At 45.7% G+C, this 14911-nt stretch overlaps 1 protein-coding gene and 1 long non-coding RNA gene across 6 annotated transcripts in view; one reads left to right on the forward strand and one right to left on the reverse strand.

Annotated features, from left to right (window-relative positions):
- lrch1 (leucine-rich repeats and calponin homology (CH) domain containing 1) overlaps nucleotides 1-14911 on the forward strand; it is a 105063-nt gene that overhangs the window by 77366 nt on the left and 12786 nt on the right. For 2 of the 4 annotated variants that reach the window (XM_035749549.2, XM_035749552.2), the window contains exons 12-15: nucleotides 2071-2148; nucleotides 2268-2301; nucleotides 3511-3627; nucleotides 8963-9032. In XM_035749549.2, the coding sequence (XP_035605442.1) occupies nucleotides 2071-2148; nucleotides 2268-2301; nucleotides 3511-3627; nucleotides 8963-9032 (299 nt within the window). Of the gene's footprint in view, nucleotides 1-2070; nucleotides 2149-2267; nucleotides 2302-3510; nucleotides 3628-8962; nucleotides 9033-10257; nucleotides 10374-14911 lie in introns of all 4 variants that reach the window. The other 2 variants (XR_008090093.1, XM_035749551.2) reach the window with 2 other exon arrangements.
- Nucleotides 3644-8947, reverse strand: LOC127915069 (uncharacterized). 2 transcript variants are annotated; one of them, XR_008090132.1, is made up of 4 exons: nucleotides 8107-8947; nucleotides 7711-7824; nucleotides 5591-5704; nucleotides 3644-4449 (listed from the first exon to the last, which is right to left on the reverse strand). It is a non-coding gene; the product is annotated as an uncharacterized LOC127915069 (long non-coding RNA). The 2 variants fall into 2 exon arrangements; XR_008090133.1 differs by lacking the exon at nucleotides 5591-5704 and adding an exon at nucleotides 6513-6608 and having other exon boundaries at nucleotides 7693-7824.

A 14911-nucleotide genomic window follows, 5' to 3' on the forward strand; every position in this document is an offset into this window, starting at 1 on the left:
ATCGCCAAACCGGTCATGCTGGAGGATGTTGCAGGCAGCACAACGTTCTCCACGGCGTCTCCAGACTCTGTCACATCTGTCATATGTGCTCAGTGTGAACCTGCTTTCATCTGTGAAGAGCCAGTGGCGAATTTACCAATCTTTGTGTTCTCTGGCAAATGCCAAACAGATTTCACAGAAGTGTGATTGACTTGGGAGTTACATTGTTGTTTAAGTGTTCCCTTTATTTTTTTGAGCAGTGTATATGGATGATTTATAAAGCCAGGCACATTTAACAGTTACGCTATTAATTATAGACCTAATTAAGTTGGGGTTTTCTCTCTCCTCAATTTTCTTAGACAATTAGACTAAGGCAGGGGTGTTTCCTCGTCTCTGTTGCTGCTGCATCTGCCGAATTGTTCTCAATCCAAACATGCTGGTTAACTTTTTCCTATTATGTACGTAGCAACATAGGGAAAGCGCCAATTCTACTGCACACTGAACCGCGGACAACGACCGTATCCAACGTGGGAGAAAGCACATTTGTTATAAAATAATATTATACTGACCGTATATATATATATGCTGTTATATAACAGCAACAATTTCAAAGATTTTACAGAGTTACAGATCATATAAGGAATCATGCCCTAATCTATGCGTTTTCACATGACTGGGCAGGGGTGTAGCCATGGGTGGGCCTTGGAGGGCATAGGCCCACCCACTGGGGAGTCAGGCCAAGCCAATCAAAAAAAAAAAAAATGTTTCGCTCACAAAGGGACTTTTTATTACAGACAGAAACTCAGACTATCCCACATGTGAAGAAGCTGGATGTGGAGGTCCTGGGCTGGCGTGGTCTGTGGTTGTGAGGCCGGGTAGACCTACTGCCAAATTCTCTAAAAAGTTGTTGGAGGCGGCTTATGGTAGAGAAATTAACATTAAATTCTCTGGCAACGGCTCTGGTGGACATTCCTGCGGTCAGCATGCCATCCTATTGATATGCCACACCAGACAGGTGGATGGATTATATTGGCAAAGGGGAAATGCTCGCTAACAGGGATGTAAACAAATTTATGCACAAAATTTGAGAGAAATTAGCTTTTTGTGCGTGTGGAACATTTCTGCTTTTTTTCAGCTCATGAAACATGGAACCAACACTTTACATGTTGCGTTGATATTTTTGTTCAGTGTAGATTTATTGGAGTTGCACCATTGTTTTTTACATCATATAAGTGTGTACAATTTCAGTATCACATGTATTAGAGTGATGGACTGTGCCATCCCTGTGGCCGCCGCAATGTATTAGTCCACTGAGACAGGTGGGAATCAGACAGGTGTCTTGTGCACCATAAAAAAATAAGTTGCGACTGCTTAATACATTGCAACTGCCATTAGCTAGTTTGGTAGGCTACCTATCAGCTCCATTGTGCAGTTTTGGATGGGATTACCGTGACCAACAGTCACAGGGACTGTGGGGGTGACTCGTGACCCGGGACACCCCTAGAAATGATTATCATCATAATTTATTATCTTCTACATGAAGTACCGTTGGAACATTGCATTGAAAACTTTGGAGTACCGTTATCCCTACTGAGTTAGAGATTACATTTATGACAAGAACAAGTACATCCCCCAACCCAACAGATGGCTCATTATCATATGCCCATAGAGGCAGTCAAAATCTCCCATACACAGCCCAATGCTCAATCTGTAAAATATATTATCCACCATGTGTCATCTAATCATATTTCAGGTCAATGTTGTTATTGAAATGTCCCACTTGGCCATATCAGAATGTTGTCTTTGTAGCTACTATTCCGTATTTGTCTAATTCTTTCAGAGCCCAGTCATTGGCACACACACTATACCGCATGCTGCTCCCTCCTGCTCTCTAGCATGAATATGGTAGCAGAAATGGCACATTTGACTGTCTTCCTTGGTACTGTGAATATCTAGTTCAGTACAGGGACTGGATAACTCTGGGGCTGTCTCGGTGGAGGTGAAAGAGACTCGTTGGGCATTGAGTGGTAAAACTTATGGAGATCTGTGTAGATGCTTGACGCCTCTCTTTTTCTCTCTCTCTGCTCTCAGAGTGAATATGGAAACAGAGGACCTGTCTGGAATTCAGCTCTACCCTGTTGAGATGGTCATGTTGGAGGACACTCTCAAGTAAGGCTGTGTGTGTGTGTGTGTGTGTGTGTGTGTGTGTGTGTGTGTGTGTGTGTGTGTGTGTGTGTGTGTGTGTGTGTGTGTGTGCGTCTTACTCACACTCTCTTCTCTCACTACAGTGGCCAAGGCAGTGAAGGACAAACCACACCCAAGGTGAGACCTCTTTCATATAAGAATCACATGGTTTTACTGCATAATGCACACACCTACGAGCCCCAATATTGCATGAACTCTGACTATGACCATTGTGTGAGTATGTGTATCATCTCTATGTGCAGTGAAGGGGTGTGTGTGTGGCTGTGTCGAACTGTAAAATATATAAGTAGCATCTGTGTTAGACTAAGACCCCTCTCCTGGGTTTAGTGTGTGTTTTAGTTTCCCTCCCTGAGCAAGCAGTCCTGCCCTTCCTCCTCCTCTGATGTAATTTCCTGTCTACTGTAATATAGCTCTGCTGCTCGTTGGTATTTGAATATTCTTAAGATGACTTGTTTGTAGTATAACATATTTGAGCTGTGGTGAAGTAAAGCTTGAATTGCTGTGGTAGATGTACACTACATGACCAAAAGTATGTGGACACCTGCTTGTCGAACATCTTATTCCAAAGTCGGGCACTGATGTTGGGCAATTAAGCCTGGCTCGCAGTCGGGATTCCAATTCATCCCCCAAACGTGTTCAATGGGGTTAAGGTCAGGGCTCTGTGCAGGCCAGTCAAGTTCTTCCACACTGATCTCGACAACCATTTATGTATGGACCTCACTTTGTGCATAGGGGGCATTGTCATGCTGAAACAGGAAAGGGCCTTCCTGTCGCCACAAAGTTGGAAGCACAAAATCATCTAGAATGTAATTGTATGATGCAGTGTTAAGATTTCCCTTAACTTCCAGAGGCAGATTGGATCTTCGGTAATGAGTGTTGCAACCTAGAACAGACCATTTTTACGCGCTATGTGCTTCAGCACTCAACGGTCCCATTCTGTGAGCTTATGTGGCCTACCACTTTGTGGCTGAGCCGTTGTTTCTTCTAGACGTTTCCACTTCACAATAACAGCAGTTACTGTTGACCGGGGCGGGGCAACTCTAGCAGGGCAGACATTTGACGGACTGACTTGTTGGAAAGGTGGCATGCTATGACGGTGCCACATTTGAAAGTAAATGAGCTCTTCAGTAAGGCCATTCTACGGCCAACGTTTGTCTATGGAGATTGAATGGCTGTGTTCTGGATTTGATACACCGGTCAGCAACAGGTGTGGCTGAAGTGGCTGAATCCACTCATTTGAAGGGGTGTCCACATACTTTTGTGTGTATATACAGTGTACTAAGTAGATTTACAAATAAGTTCCACCGGTTGGTATGTTCTATCTAGTGGGACACTCCCGAAGGTGGCTTTGAGTTCCAGAAGAAACGAGAGTTGATTCTAGAGAGGGCCAGGCTGGAGGCCCAGATTGCATGCCAACAATATGAGACACATATGTCCAACCAGGTAAACCTAGTAACGAGCTTATGGATGGCCACCCCCTCAGGCTTACCAGCCAATCCCTGCCTCTGACTTCCCGTGTGTGTGGTCACTTCATGCTCTTAACCACTGGTCCCAAGTCAGTTTTTGTGTGAAGTATTACATAGTTCAGACGAGGGCTATAGTAGGGGTAGCTGATCCTAGATATGTGGTTAAGGGCATTAGAGGGCAAATCCTAACTCAAGATCTGTGCGTAACTTGAGTTTTCTCAAAAATCTGCCATTGACTTCAGTGCAAGATTGCTTGAACGTTTGTTTACTTGGATCTCAAGTTAGGATTCAGTCTCGTGACCAGTAGTTGTGTTTGCTGGTGTGACCTCTATCCTGTTACCTAGTCACCTCATGACCTTTTAAATCTGTGTGTCGGTCTGCTGTTTTAAATGTCGAACTTTGATCTTACCTTTTTATTTACACTTCTAGAGGTAGATGAAGGGAATTATTTGAGGCAGGTGCTTGTGTGTAGTGTTGATGTTTTTGTTGACTGTGTGAGATTTAGTTGTGTGTTGTATGTAGCATGGCGATATAGTTAGTAGTTTGAAGTTGACCAATAGTTTACAAACATTAGGATTTGACGCCGCCCCAGTCTGCTTCAATACAATGGTAACTGTTGCCCAGATACATTATATAACAATAAATGTTGCCCAGAAACTTCCGATCCTTCATAGCAAGACTGGGATTGGCTCACACACTTTAAAGACCTAAACAAATGCTTTTGAGCTTAAAAGTTGGTTTAATGTCATTAAAAAAAAGTGCTAGCTGGAGAGTTGACAACCCTGTAGTTGAAATAGACCTGCACCAAGGGAGGAGGAACAACAGGAGAGTTGACAACCCTGTAGTTGAAATAGACCAGCACCAAGGGAGAAGGAACAACAGGAGAGTTGACAACCCTGTAGTTGAAATAGACCTGCACCAAGGGAGGAGGAACAACAGGAGAGTTGACAACCCTGTAGTTGAAATAGACCTGCACCAAGGGAGGAGGAACAACAGGAGAGTTGACAACCCTGTAGTTGAAATAGACCAGCACCAAGGGAGGAGGAACAACAGGAGAGTTGACAACCCTGTAGTTGAAATAGACCTGCACCAAGGGAGGAGGAACAACAGGAGAGTTGACAACCCTGTAGTTGAAATAGACCAGCACCAAGGGAGGAGGAACAACAGGAGAGTTGACAACCCTGTAGTTGAAATAGACCTGCACCAAGGGAGGAGGAACAACAGGAGAGTTGACAACCCTGTAGTTGAAATAGACCTGCACCAAGGGAGGAGGAACAACAGGAGAGTTGACAACCCTGTAGTTGAAATAGACCAGCACCAAGGGAGGAGGAACAACAGGAGAGTTGACAACCCTGTAGTTGAAATAGACCAGCACCAAGGGAGGAGGAACAACAGGAGAGTTGACAACCCTGTAGTTGAAATAGACCAGCACCAAGGGAGGAGGAACAACAGGAGAGTTGACAACCCTGTAGTTGAAATAGACCAGCACCAAGGGAGGAGGAACAACAGGAGAGTTGACAACCCTGTAGTTGAAATAGACCAGCACCAAGGGAGGAGGAACAACAGGAGAGTTGACAACCCTGTAGTTGAAATAGACCAGCACCAAGGGAGGAGGAACAACAGGAGAGTTGACAACCCTGTAGTTGAAATAGACCAGCACCAGGGAGGGGAGGAGAGGAACAACAGGAGAGTTGACAACCCTGTAGTTGAAAAACCAGCACCAAGGGAGGAGGAACAACAGGAGAGACTGTAGTTGAAATAGACCAGCACCAAGGGAGGAGGAACAACAGGAGAGTTGACAACCCTGTAGTTGAAATAGACCAGGGAGGAGGCACCACCCAGGAGAGTTGACAACCCTGTAGTTGAAATAGACCAGCACTTTTTCAAGGAGGAGGAGGAGGAACAACAGGAGAGTTGACAACCCTGTAGTTGAAATAGACCAGCACCAAGGGAGGAGGAACAACAGGAGAGTTGACAACCCTGTAGTTGAAATAGACCAGCACCAAGGGAGGAGGAACAACAGGAGAGTTGACAACCCTGTAGTTGAAATAGACCTGCACCAAGGGAGGAGGAACAACAGGAGAGTTGACAACCCTGTAGTTGAAATAGACCAGCACCAAGGGAGGAGGAACAACAGGAGAGTTGACAACCCTGTAGTTGAAATAGACCAGCACCAAGGGAGGAGGAACAACAGGAGAGTTGACAACCCTGTAGTTGAAATAGACCAGCACCAAGGGAGGAGGAACAACAGGAGAGTTGACAACCCTGTAGTTGAAATAGGAGGAGGAGGAACAACAGGAGAGTTGACAACCCTGTAGTTGAAATAGACCTGCACCAAGGGAGGAGGAACAACAGGAGAGTTGACAACCCTGTAGTTGAAATAGACCAGGCACCAAGGGAGGAGGAACAACAGGAGAGTTGACAACCCTGTAGTTGAAATAGACCAGCACCAAGGGAGGAGGAACAACAGAACAACAGGAGAGTTGACAACCCTGTAGTTGAAATAGACCTGCACCAAGGGAGGAGGAACAACAGGAGAGTTGACAACCCTGTAGTTGAAATAGACCAGCACCAAGGGAGGAGGAACAACAGGAGAGTTGACAACCCTGTAGTTGAAATAGACCAGCACCAAGGGAGGAGGAACAACAGGAGAGTTGACAACCCTGAGGAACAACAGGAGTTGAAATAGACCTGCACCAAGGGAGAAGGAACAACAGGAGAGTTGACAACCCTGTAGTTGAAATAGACCAGCACCAAGGGAGGAGGAACAACAGGAGAGTTGACAACCCTGTAGTTGAAATAGACCTGCACCAAGGGAGGAGGAACAACAGGAGAGTTGACAACCCTGTAGTTGAAATAGACCAGCACCAAGGGAGGAGGAACAACAGGAGAGTTGACAACCCTGTAGTTGAAATAGACCAGCACCAAGGGAGGAGGAACAACAGGAGAGTTGACAACCTGTAGTTGAAATAGACCAGCACCAAGGGAGGAGGAACAACAGGAGAGTTGACAACCTTGTAGTTGAAATAGACCAGCACCAAGGGAGGAGGAACAACAGGAGAGTTTGAAATAGACCAGCCCCAAGGGAGGAGGAACAACAGGAGAGTTGACAACCCTGTAGTTGAAATAGACCAGCACCAAGGGAGGAGGAACAACAGGAGAGTTGACCAGCCCCAAGGGAGGAGGAACAACAGTTGACAACCCTGTAGTTGAAATATACCAGCACCAAAGGGAGGAGGAACAACAGGAGAGTTGACAACCCTGTAGTTGAAATAGACCAGCCCCAAGGGAGGAGGAACAACAGGAGAGTTGACAACCCTGTAGTTGAAATAGACCAGCACCAAGGGAGGAGGAACAACAGGAGAGTTGAGTAGTTGAAATAGACCAGCACCAAGGGAGGAGGAACAACAGGAGAGTTGACAACCCTGTAGTTGAAATAGACCAGCACCAAGGGAGGAGGAACAACAGGAGAGTTGACAACCCTGTAGTTGAAATAGACCAGCCCCAAGGGAGGAGGAACAACAGGAGAGTTGACAACCCTGTAGTTGAAATAGACCAGCCCCAAGGGAGGAGGAACAACAGGAGAGTTGACAACCCTGTAGTTGAAATAGACCAGCCCCAAGGGAGGAGGAACAACAGGAGAGTTGACAACCCTGTAGTTGAAATAGACCAGACAACCCTGTAGTTGAAATAGACCAGCACCAAGGGAGGAGGAACAACAGGAGAGTTGACAACCCTGTAGTTGAAATAGACCAGCACCAAGGGAGGAGGAACAACAGGAGAGTTGACAACCCTGTAGTTGGGAGGGAGGAGGAACAACAGGAGAGTTGACAACCCTGTAGTTGAAATAGACCAGCCCCAGGGAGGAGGAACAACAGGAGGAACATAGACCAGCCCCAAGGGAGGAGGAACAGGAGAGTTGACAACCCTGTAGTTGAAATAGACCTAGCACCAAGGGAGGAGGAACAACAGGAGAGTTGACAACCCTGTAGTTGAAATAGACCAGCCCCAAGGGAGGAGGAACAACAGGAGAGTTGACAACCCTGTAGTTGAAATAGACCAGCACCAAGGGAGGAGGAACAACAGGAGAGTTGACAACCCTGTAGTTGAAATAGACCTGCACCAAGGGAGGAGGAACAACAGGAGAGTTGACAACCCTGTAGTTGAAATAGACCTGCACCAAGGGAGGAGGAACAACAGGAGAGTTGACAACCCTGTAGTTGAAATAGACCAGCCCCAAGGGAGTTGAAATAGACCAGCCCCAAGGGAGTTGAGGAACAACAGTTGAAATAGACCAGCACCAAGGGAGGAGGAACAACAGGAGAGTTGACAACCCTGTAGTTGAAATAGACCAGCACCAAGGGAGGAGGAACAACAGGAGAGTTGACAACCCTGTAGTTGAAATAGACCAGCACCAAGGGAGGACAGGAGAGTTGACCCTGTAGTTGAAATAGACCTGCACCAAGGGAGGAGGAACAACAGGAGAGTTGACAACCCTGTAGTTGAAATAGACCTGCACCAAGGGAGGAGGAACAACAGGAGAGTTGACAACCCTGTAGTTGAAATAGACCAGCCCCAAGGGAGGAGGAACAACAGGAGAGTTGACAACCCTGTAGTTGAAATAGACCTGCACCAAGGGAGGAGGAACAACAGGAGAGTTGACAACCCTGTAGTTGAAATAGACCTGCACCAAGGGAGGAGGAACAACAGCATAACAAGGAGAACAAGACTTCGTTGTCTGTCAATTCTTTAAAAAAAATCTTCAACAATGCCATAGCATTGTCACACACAGAGAGAGAGCGAGACAGGGCCCACTATTGGGAACAGTGCACACAGCCAGCACTGTCACCCCATAGCGACAGCCTGTCCAATACGAGCTACATGGTCGTAGCAACAGTTACCTCAGCACAATCAACTAATTAGAGTTGAAGCAATATTGATATTACCAAACCAGATACTGTGCAACCCATGAGATGTATTGACCAATCCAAGCTAGAGGACAACTGGCCATGCTAGTCAATCTGGGTGAGTGTCAGAGAAAGGAACAGGGTGAGTTGTGCTCTAGTTAAGCCAGCTCAGAGGTCATCTTTAGTGTTTCATAGTATAGGATGCCAAGCTCCAATCAAAATCCTGCACACGTACATCATACACAGTGCACACAGAGGTCACAAATATACACACATTCAACACCAGCTGTCTTGTCCCCAATTACCCATATAGACCTGGACAATGTGTATGTATTATGCAAGTATACTCTCTGGATAAGAGGGTCCCTAACCTTTATGTTTGTACTCCCATGGACTCTCTATCAGGGAGAAGACAGAGTTCCAGGCAGCGGTCCCACGTTTACCACCCCTGCCTTTGGGCTGAAGCCCCGTTCTGGTGAGTGCAGGCTGGGAATGGCACAGTATGGAGGGTGGGTAGAGGCATGGGTGGGTGGGTGGGTGAAGGGATGGGTACATCTCTATACCTACCACAATCCATAATTACATGATCCTACTGTCCCTAAATCCATCCTTTCACTCCACCATAAAGACATGGATGCCCTTGATCCGCTCTGCTTCTCCCCCAAATCCTCCCATACCTCGATCCTACTTTTATGGGGTTATAAGATTATCTCATCTCAAGGTAAGAAAGACCTGGGCAGTTCCTCCAATGGTCAAGAGTCCGTCGCCACCCCAACAACCCCAACTTGTTCCCCTCAGACTAGAACTTCTGAGACGGACGGTATCTCATAACACCCTCTGTGCTCAAGTCCCGTAAAGCAGCAGCAGCAGTTGGGCCGTGCTGTAGAGGCTACCAGCCCTGTCTTGGCTAACATGCAATGCTCCCACAATGTTTCTGTAATGCTGTGTGAACAATATGGAAAAAGTGATGCGTGTTTGCTTAGAAGGCGTGGATGTGAGTACTTTGCACCCAATCCCAAAGAGGGGCTATGGAGGAAGACGCATACAAGGTGTCGTCCATCTTTTAGCTAACTAACTGGAGGACTGGTTAGCTACCTCCTGTGGAACAGAGCAGGTCCACAGATTCTGAGTTGAGAAAAAAAATCCTCTACAAATCCTCTGTACCTGTTTGGTACTGCTCAGGGTCAGATGGCTTTGGGTGCAGGTCCACTGAAACAACTCTAGCATCTATTATATGCTGCTTGTAGAAATAGAGCTAGCATCCATCCAGCTAGTTGCTACGTACAGTAGGCTACAGCTGTAGCGTGTCAAATTTAGCTGTAGGCTACCTGCTACCATTAACAGCATGTCATGAAATCTGTATTGTGAAATGGCACTAATATTGATTTATTTTCTTTTTATGTATTTTTTCTTCTTCATGGCATCTTTCACATCTCCTTTGTTTCTTCCTTTCCTCCCCGTCTTACATCAATTCTCCCTCCATTCACACCCTTTATCTAACCCAACCTGCCTTTGCATGCGATTATCAACTGCTGCTGCCTGTTTCGTTTCCTTGTCTTTTAAAATGCAAACTGTTTTTTTCCCGGAACTTTCTCTGGTGTCTCGGGGGTGGGTGTGGTTTTGGAATGGATCTGTCTTGTTCTACTTGGCCTCTCCCCCTATACCTTGCCCCACCTTGCCCTCCGCCCCTCTTCCTCTAGCCCCCGCCTCACTGCCCTGCTCGCCCCGCTCTGTCTCCGCCCCCTCCTCACACAGGCCCTGTCCATCGATAGAGACACTCCCCCTAGACCAGGCGATGGAGGCATGCACAGCAGTGGTAGGTCACTCCTCCCAACTAATTGGCCAATCGGAGGCCTCGAAACCAAACATAACTAGACAAAGTCAGATGTTTGCAAACCATTTGCATTGTGTGACTCCCTGTTTCTCTCTCTCCTTCTTTCACTCACTGTTTCCTTTTTCTATATTTCTACCTGTAACTCTTTCTACCTGTTACACTCTGATCTCTCATCTTCTCTCTATCACTCGTTCCAAGCCATGGGTGAGTGTGATGAAAGTGTGCACTGTACTTTTGTAGTCACATCTGTGCCTTGGACCACATGTTTGGGGTGTTTTCGATTACTTTGTTCCCTGTGTGTGTGTGTGTGGGTGTGTGTGTGGGTGTGGGTGGGTGTGTGCGGGTGACGCTGCAGAACTCTGAGGCCCAGAGGATCAAAGGAGAGCCTCCACACTTCACACACTCATCCTCTTCCTTCATCTTTCCATCCCTCCATCTGTTCTCATGTTGGCAAGTGTGTTGTGGTGGTGGTTGCACATGGTAAAAGTTCAATCATGTGTCTGTACGCCATTGCATCAATGTGGTTGAAGACATTGGAAGGGGGTCTGTTATACAGAAGCTAGTTCCAAGACCACCCAACAACACACACACACACAGATGCTCTCTGATGCACATACACATTTATACATACAGATGTATTTTATCTAGCTCTGGACATTACCACATTCTGTCTGACAGAGAGAAATAGTTAATTCCCCCTGCAGTCATTATCAGACCGTATCGTATGTTCACTCCCAGTACAACCACAGTCCAGATCTGGCAACACACACAGACGCCACCCTCCATTAAGTCCCCTTTGATACGGGCTCTGCCTAACAGTGCATTATAGCCGTTGGAAAACCAATTAAACACAGACACAGTATCTTTCATGCCAGGACTGATATTGGTGGGAAAGCAGATTGGGTACTGAGATATCTGATGTCCTCCTCACTCACTCACTCAGCTCAGTATGTACGTACAAACGGAGTATCTTGCTGTTCCTCTCCGCTGGCTTCCTTTCTATTGCTCATGGTATTTATAGTTTTATATTTTAACTGTTAGATAATGGTCTCACTGGGGATATCCCACTTCCATAAGGAGGGAAACAGAAAGTTGCCGACAGCCATTTCCCCCAGGGAGACTCATGTTACATGATTGTTCAAAGGGTGCGCTTTTATGATATCAGCATGGATTCTAAGTCAACATTCACTTTTTATCACTCTCCCGTTGCTAATGATAATAGTTCAATAGGTAGATTATAATAACAAAGACATTAAAAAAGAATGTCCTGAAGAAAGAAAATAGGAGTGTTCCAAGGAGCAGTAATGTTGGACAATTGGTCATGGAATTCCCAAGTAGTGAGAACAGTGGTGATAGCTTTGTTTTTCAATGAAGATATAACCAGTAAACGGGTCAGGCCTCAGGGAGGTGACATCACCAGTAACCAATAGGTGAGATCACAAGTGGCTGACCTCATTAACAGCCAAAGAGCTCTCAGAACCCAGTCTAAGGGCACCATTCCAACTCCAAGTGTGTCTAGGGCAGGTCTCTCCAATCATGTTCCTGGAGAGCTACCGTCCTGTAGGTTTTCACACAAACCCGAATCTGGCACACCTAATTCTAATAATTAGATGGTTGATAAGATTAATCAGGTTAGTTACAACTGGAGTTGGAACAAAAATCTACAGGAGGGTAACTCTCCAGGAACATGGTTGGAGTGATAACCTACAGGAGGGTAGCTCTCCAGGAACATGGTTGGAGTGATAACCTACAGGAGGGTAGCTCTCCAGGAACAGGGTTGGAGTGATAACCTACAGGAAGGTAGCTCTCCAGGAACAGGGTTGGAGTGAGAACCTACAGGAAGGTAGCTCTCCAGGAACAGGGTTGGAGTCAAAACCTACAGGAGGGTAGCTCTCCAGGAACAGGGTTGGAGTGAGAACCTACAGGAAGGTAGCTCTCCAGGAACAGGGTTGGAGTGATAACCTACAGGAGGGTAGCTCTCTAGGAACAGGGTTGGAATGAAAACCTACAGGAGGGTAGCTCTCCAGGAACAGGGTTAGAGTAGAAACCTACAGGAGGGTAGCTCTCCATGAACAGGGTTGGAGTGATAACCTACAGGAGGGTAGCTCTCCAGGAACAGGGTTGGAGTGATAACCTACAGGAGGGTAGCTCTCCAGGAACAGGGTTGGAGTGGTAACCTACAGGAGGGTAGCTCTCCAGGAACAGGGTTGGAGTGAAAACCTACAGGAGGGTAGCTCTCCAGGAACAGGGTTGGAGTAGAAACCTACAAGAGGGTAGCTCTCCAGGAACAGGGTTGGAGAGCCCTGGTCTAGCGTCACACCAGCACCAGTCGTTGGTAGCACAGTTACACAACTTGTTTGTGTGTAGATGCTTGAGGGCTGAATGAGGAAGCAGAATGACTACTGATACTGAATGTATGTATGGTGCAGTAGCTTTTATTGACCTTTGAACTCATAAACAACAACAGCTGTTGACAGTTGTATTCTCTGTGGGTCGGTGATGTCACACAGTAGCAGCCCTGACTAGAGAGGAACCAGAATTTTAAGACTTCCTCTCTGATACAGGATTTCCTTCTGGGCTAGAACGCCACTGGGCGGCCATTAGACAGGGTTAAATTGGGTTTGTTGTTCAAAGCATGACACACAATATTCCTCTTTCTCTCTCTCTCTTTCTCTGACCCCCTCACAAATCAGTGTGTGCACTCAGAGGCCCAATCTGTGTCTATTACTCTGGAAAAAATGAATGCTCTGCTATTATACACACACATGCACTAAATATACAAAACTATGTGGACACCCCTTCAAATTAGTGGACTCGGCTATTTCAGGGACACCAGTTGCTGACAGGTGTATAAAATCGAGGGCACAGCCATGCACTCTCCATAGACGAACAATGGCAGTAGAATGGCCTTACTGAAAAGCTCAGTGACTTTCAACGTGTGTACACACACACACTACCGGTCAAAAGTTTTAAAACACCTACTCATTCAAGAGTTTTTCTTTATTTGTACTATTATTCTACATTGTAGAATAATAGTGAAGCCATCAAAACTATAAAATAGCACATATGGAATCATGTAGTGACATCAAAATATATTTTATATTTGAGATTCAAATAGCCACCCTTTGCCTTGATGACAGCATTGCACACTCTTGGCATGCTCTCAACCAGCTTCACCTGGAATGCTTTTCCATCAGTCACGAAGGAGTTCGCTCAAATGCTGAGCACTTAGCTGCTTTTCCTTCACTCTGCGTTCCAACTCATCCCAAACCATCTCAAATGGGTAGAGGTCGGGTGATTGTGGAGGCTATGTCATCTGATGCAGCGCTCCATCACTCTCTTGGTCAAATAGCCTGTACACAGCCTGGAGGTGTGTTTTCGATCATTGTCCTGTTGAAAAACAAATGATAGTTCCACTAAGCACAAAACAGATGGGATGGTGTATCGCTGCAGAATGCTGTGGTAGCCATGCTGATTAAATGTGCCTAGAATTTTAAATCACAGCAGTGTCACCAGCAAAGCACCCCCACACCATCACACCTCCTCCTCCATGCATCACAGTGGGAACCACACATACAGAGATCATCCGTTCACCTACTCTGCTTCTCAAAAAGACAGTGGTTGGGAACCAAAATTCTCACATTTGGACTCATCAAACCAAAGGACGGGTTTCCACCAGTCTAATGTCCATTGCTCGAGTTTCTTGGCCCAAGCAAAGTCTCTTCTTCTTATCGGTGTCCTTTAGTAGTGGTTTCTTTGCAGCAATTCGACTATGAAGGCCAGATTCACGCAGTCTCTTCTGAACAGTTGATGTTGAGATGTCTGTTACTTGAACTCTGTGAAACATTTATTTGGGCTGCAAATTCTGAGGCTGGTAACTCTAATGAACTTATCCTCTGCAGCAGCAGTAACTCGGGGTCTTCCATTCCTTACTTGAAATGTTCCGTATTGACTGACCTTCATGTCTTAAAGTAATGATGGACTGTCGTTTCTCTTTGCTTATTTGAGCTTTGCTTGCCATAATATGGACTTGGTCTTTTACCAAATAGGGCTATCTTCTGTATACCACCCCTACCTTGTCACAACACAACTGATTGGCTCAAACGCATTAAGAAGGAAAAACATTACACAAATTAACTTTTAACAAGGCATACCTGTTAATTTCTATGCATTCCAGGTGACTACCTCACGGAGCTGGTTGAGAGAATGTCAGTGTGTGCAAAGCTGTCATCAAGGCAAAGGGTGGCTATTTGACGAATCTCAAACATAAAATATATTTTGATTTGTTTAACACTTTTTTTGGTTACTAAATTATTCCATATGTGTTATTTCATAGTTTTGATGTCTTCACTATTATTCTACAATGTAGAAAATAGTAATAAATAAAGATAAACCTAGAATGAGTAGGTGTTTCCATACTTTTTCTGGTACTGTGTGTATATGTAGATAATTTGTTCATATTTTTTTTTACTCCAAACATAAACATAGAAACAACAACTTAAAGACACACCCATACAACT

Source organism: Oncorhynchus keta, chromosome 34, assembly GCF_023373465.1.
Source record: "Oncorhynchus keta strain PuntledgeMale-10-30-2019 chromosome 34, Oket_V2, whole genome shotgun sequence".
Lineage (NCBI taxonomy): Eukaryota > Metazoa > Chordata > Actinopteri > Salmoniformes > Salmonidae > Oncorhynchus > Oncorhynchus keta.